Here is a 5,366-nt window from a genome sequence, read left to right as displayed (position 1 = left end):
ATCACATCATCCCAGCATATATCTTAGTAAATATAGTCTATCTGGATGTATTTTATTCTATCATTTTTTTTTAAGAGGAAGTCTTATGCATGTAGACACTAACAAAATTCTACCTTTATAGATCCCATTCCATCCACCCAACTGAGCTTTTCCTCTGTGAGCCTCCAAGGATCCTCCATGATCAGATGCAAAATAAATGAATGTGGTATTCTTCAAGCCTTCTTTGTCAATAATATCCAGAAGCCTGCCTATAAACAAAGCAAAACTTTATAATTATGTCCAGAGATGCAGTCAGAACTTTAAGACCTTGACTCAAAATTCAGTGAAGACTGAGTCTTCCCATTTACCTGAAAGAGTTCTGTTATGAGCTACCACAAGCAATGCAAAGAGTAATCCTGTGTTACAGAAATAATAAGAGGCCAATGGAGCAAGGAAAAAGCATAAGCCAGTGATTAGCTCTTTTGCTCAATCTCTTCTCCTTTACAGGAGTGTCTCCTTGGTCAAACTACTTATTGACCTTACCTAAAAATAGACACCTGCCCCCCAAAAGAGTTTATATTGAGTCTAGGCATCTTGGTTCTTAATTAGGCCCCAAATCTCTTACTTAGTGGTCCAACCCTGGAGACTTCTGTCATCACTAGCTGCCATCCTGTTTGGCCTATGCAAGGCATGCTCCTTAAACCATATTAGACTTCTGCTATTCAGCTGTGCTTGCATAGCTTGGGCCTGAAGGCAACTGGTGCCAAAATGTTGCAAGAGGAGCATGGCAGTGTCCTCTGGTTCAACTAGATCTTGCAAAGGTTCTCAGCCTGCCCACCAGAAGCAATGGGGGTTGTCTCAAAACACAGTTTTGTAAACATGGTTATTGGAGGAAGAATAGGTTCAGGGATTGAAACTTGACCTAGACAGGAAATTAATACTTTGTCAATGGAGTTGTCACTTTTGACTAAATACAAACAGGAGCTATCTCCCTCCCTCCCATTGAAGCAGAAAGGAACTACTAAGTAAGGCTTAGGTCTAAATCAAGGCTCAGAGTACTAATTGGCACTATGAGTCTTCACGATATACTGACTTCATGAGTCTTCATGATACACTGACTTCACACAATTTATTAGGTGAAACTCCATAGCTTTTTAACTTGGCCTTTTGGCTAGGAGGGAGCTCTGGTTTCTGCTCCAAGAAATAATCTTTCACAAAAATGAACAAGTACACAAAACAAACACTGTATAAGGTAATACTCATCACCATCAGTAGTTATATCTTCTGAGACTAGTCAGAGATAGAGAAATTTTAATCAAAATGGATGGCAACATGATCAAGCATATATTTGATTATTTGACTGCATTTAACACTGCAGCACGGAAGTGTGTCAGGTAAAAACAAAAACAAAAAGAACAAATCCTCACAAGAAAAGTTTGGGCTTTCATCTTAAGAAAGAAAAAAAGAGGTGTGGTAATGGAATGGCAATCTCTGAAGCTAATTGTGTATCCAAGGCAAGTTCACTGATTCTTGTCATATGCAAAAAGGGAGTTCTGTGACCACCTGTTTAATTTCTTTTCCACATTCAAATAAATTAAGTATTTTCTTCAAGATGACCACTTACCCACCATCCAGTCCATCTCCTCTACATTATCTCCATATAGGCCATGCCTGCTTCTCCCCTGAAACTTCTCTGTGGTAACAAGAGGGGTGTGAACATGTAAAAAGGAAACAAGGAGAAGAAACGGTCTATGCTTGTTTCTGAAATAAAAGAAAGCAATAGTTATTTCTCTGCAAACTGTCACTCAACCCAAAATATAACACTGGCATGGTAGTGACTAACTCAATAAAAATTATTGTTGGGGTCTAAAGCAAAACTTTTTGATTTTTACATCTTTGCATTTTTGAGGTTTTGGGACACAGAGGAGATTAAAACACCCCTCAAAGATTTTGTTTCTGTATTAAGGTTTCTTTTTCTGGTTTCAAACTAGATGTGTGTAGAACATTAAATAACTAAGGAAGGTTACAGCCAAAAGACTGACACCCTCTCAGAGGCAAGGACACTAGGCCTCGCTTGCTTAAAATAAACATGGATCTCACTGAGCATCTGAGATGCCCTCGTGGAAGAGGCAGATACGACTGGATGAGGCTTTGAGCAACCTTGTCTGGTGGGAGGTGCCCCTGCCCATGGCAGGGGTGTTGGAACTCGATGATCTTTAAGGTCCCTTCCAACCCAAACCATTCTATGATTCTATGACAGTGCACCCACAGGGGAACCATATCCCTTTACCATCATGCTAGGCAGGACATCCTGCAAACCTGAGATTAACGATGCTGAAAGTTTTACAGAAGAGATTTGCCTTACACCCAATTTTCCTTAAAAAACCCTGACAGAAATTGTATAACCTTATTCAAGGGTATGCCCAGACTTGACACACGAATACTTGTAAAGACTTAATGGCTTGTTCAATGCCAGTTGAGGCTACTGATAGTATTGTAAATTAAGGACACCCTTGGAGAACAAAACAAAACTCACTATAGCACTCTCCTGTTTGTAAAATATTAACTTCATCTGACACTTTTTATGACAGTCCATTCATCAGGCTAAGATAATTTTTCTGTTCCTACTGGCAGAAGGCCCAGTCCTCATGCAGGACCCCTTTGGGTTAGGTGAAAAAAACATAAACACAAAAAAAAGAAATTTTCCTTTTCGTGAGCTGACAAGCTATGTATAAGATGAAGGCTAGCAGTTGGATCCTGACAGGTAGGAGGATGCCAGAAAACAACAAATTACTGGCCAGCATCAGGACGGAAAGTTCAGCATGCCAGCTGCCTAACCTAGTGGTGGACAACACAGCAATCACATTATTTTTAAAAATCCTTAAAATGCAATACAACTTGTTGGTTACCTTTCAATGAATGAAACTGCCTCTTTCAGCATATTAGAAGTAACTTTTTCTAGATTCATTGGTTGTTCGGCGATATCATGGTTTCTCATCAGGATACAGTTCCAGTACTTGGTGAAACCGTAGCTGGAGAACCAGGAGATGAAATACAGGAGACCACAGATGGCCAGACATATGATTATTTTCCAATTTACTGATAATAAATTGGTAAGTTTTCCAAGCAAAAGAGTAAGCACTGCAAGGACAATCATCTCTGTGTAAAGCCAGTATGCGTCTTGCAGAGACTTGGCCAGTTCAGGGTCATCTGTGCCTTGACACTCATTCAAGAGGGTAAAAGGCATGCCATAAAAATAATCAAAGCCATGATTTAAAGGATGGTGGCAGTGATCACAGCGGGATTTGCAGTTCATACCCATATGCCACTTGCCTGAAAATATAAAACAAAGATCTTAAATCCAACATCGTTACTCTTGGGTGTATCTGCCTGTATTTCTAACAGGTTGGCTGCACTCCTCAGTTAAGGTGCGGCCAAGGGAGAAGCAGGTGTGGAATGGGGACAGACTCAGGGAGCAATCATGCATTGGCACTTGAACTACCAAGAACATCTAGTTTTCCTCACCTAACTGTTAAAATTCTGCACAGGGCAATGGTCCAGCTCAGACACCTCCCTGAATGCAAACAAAAAGGGTTGCAATATTTGGCGCTTATTATTTTTCACATAATAAAGTAGCCATTCGTTAGTGGGTAGCCTGATGGGGAGAAACGAGAGAAACCCTTGTGCCAAAAGAAACAGTGAAGTGCAAAAATATAAACTAATTTACACACAAGTTCTATTTGACCTTCACAGACCAAGCACAAATTTCAGGAAGAAGTTGTACGTATTGGCTCTGTGTGTCTATATTCATCCTAAAATGAGGAGCAAAAATAGGCCATTCCAATTATCCAGTACAATTGGACATATCAGAATACATCATACACTGCTGACGAAGTCATACTGCAGAGCAGCGTAACTATCCTGACACTGAAGGACAGTCAGTCTATAACCATGGGCCTAGGGGCTATTATCTAGACAGGTAACTTCTGAGAACTGCCAACCATCTGTGTGATCATGTGTATGAATGTAGTTTACAGTATAAGCTGTAACAGCCTGCAGTGAGCTAGGGGAAGTTCACCCCCTTGCACAGGCTTGTGTGAAGTCACAAAGACTCACTTTGATTTAGGAAGTAAATGACACCTCAGCGCACCAGAACCAAGCAGAGGTGTGAAAAATCACGGTAATTACAATTAAGCACAGGACACCTTTGACTACATCAAAAAGTTTAAGAATGAGAGGTGCTTGAAAGGCACATCCTTTAATTGCTGTTCAGGTAAAATTAGCAAAGAATTAGTAGGATTTTCTTTCTTGAACATGTATTCTGATCCAAAACCCAGAAGTCAATAGGACTCAGCTTTTTTTGCAGAGTTGCTTTTGCAGAAAACGAAGGTAGAGTCTGAACTGTGATAACAAGCAGGATGCATACATAACAGAAAATCTATCCACCAGATATAATTAAGACCACTGTGGTGTCTGGGTACGAGCTGGGAGACAACATTTTTCTGTCTAATAGTTTGGTGAATATCTGTTGCTTTTTCCTAAAGCAATCTGCACTGAGCAAATTATATTTCATTTGCATTTAACTTCTGTTTGCAGTGTATGTCTATGTATTCTATACAATCTCATTTTGGATTTGTCAAATACGATGTGCTGACACTGGGGCTTGTGGATGACATTCTAAAAACCTTGCTGTTTTTGAAAGTTATGCATACAAGAAACTGTAGTTTAACTGATCCTAGACATTTTGGCAAAGAAAAATATTTACAGAAGCAGCCTCATTTGAATAACAAGCAATGAAAAGGCAGCAAGTTGCCATGTCTCATACCTACAAGTGCTGTAGAATAACCTTGTTGGTGTAGTATTCTGGCAAAAGTAGTTTCATTTGGTGGAAGCCCGCCAGAACCCCCATTCCAAAAGAGAACCTGCCGTTGAGTGTTGGACGCCATTCCTAGAGAGGAACAACATTATTTAAAATAAAACAAACCATATTTCAGATTTTTCAGTCTTCTCAGGTTGTTCTTTCTAATGAATGGGACTCAGTTGCTTAAGCCTAGTGCCTTTTAATAAGCCATTTAGTATGCCCTGGGATACTCTGCTATTCTGACTGACCCCCAGAACGATGTCTCCTCCAAGTCCCAAGTCACTACCTGTTAGCCAAATGCAGATGTCTCAACTATGCTGGGGTGTCTACAAAAGGCACTAAGATGCCTATGTTTGGACATTAGGCGACCTCTTACAACCAAAGTTCTATCAAAATATAATGTTAAAAAATAAAAGGGAAAAAATAAAAATAAGTTTTATATAAAGCAAAAGGCTTGCAGAGTTAGGGGTACACACTTCTGACAATGTACAGTTCATCACCCAAAAAGAGTACAGGGATCTTGCCA

General features: G+C 39.9%; 1 protein-coding gene across 1 annotated transcript; it reads right to left on the bottom strand.

Moving 5' to 3' along the window:
- Nucleotides 1-60: 60 nt before the first annotated feature.
- LOC104460077 (arylsulfatase D-like) lies at nucleotides 61-4,927 on the bottom strand (the record flags this gene model as incomplete). The annotated part of the gene is made up of 4 exons (XM_010082205.1): nucleotides 61-248; nucleotides 1,604-1,740; nucleotides 2,889-3,312; nucleotides 4,805-4,927. Coding segments are annotated over 4 exons (872 nt in total), but the record flags the coding sequence as incomplete, so codon positions are not given.
- Between the last annotated feature and the right edge of the window lie 439 nt (nucleotides 4,928-5,366).

This window comes from Pterocles gutturalis, unplaced genomic scaffold, assembly GCF_000699245.1.
Source record: "Pterocles gutturalis isolate BGI_N339 unplaced genomic scaffold, ASM69924v1 scaffold18809, whole genome shotgun sequence".
NCBI lineage: Eukaryota > Metazoa > Chordata > Aves > Pterocliformes > Pteroclidae > Pterocles > Pterocles gutturalis.
The sequence above is the reverse complement of the archived record's forward strand: the minus strand, read 5'-3'. Positions and strand labels throughout refer to the sequence as shown.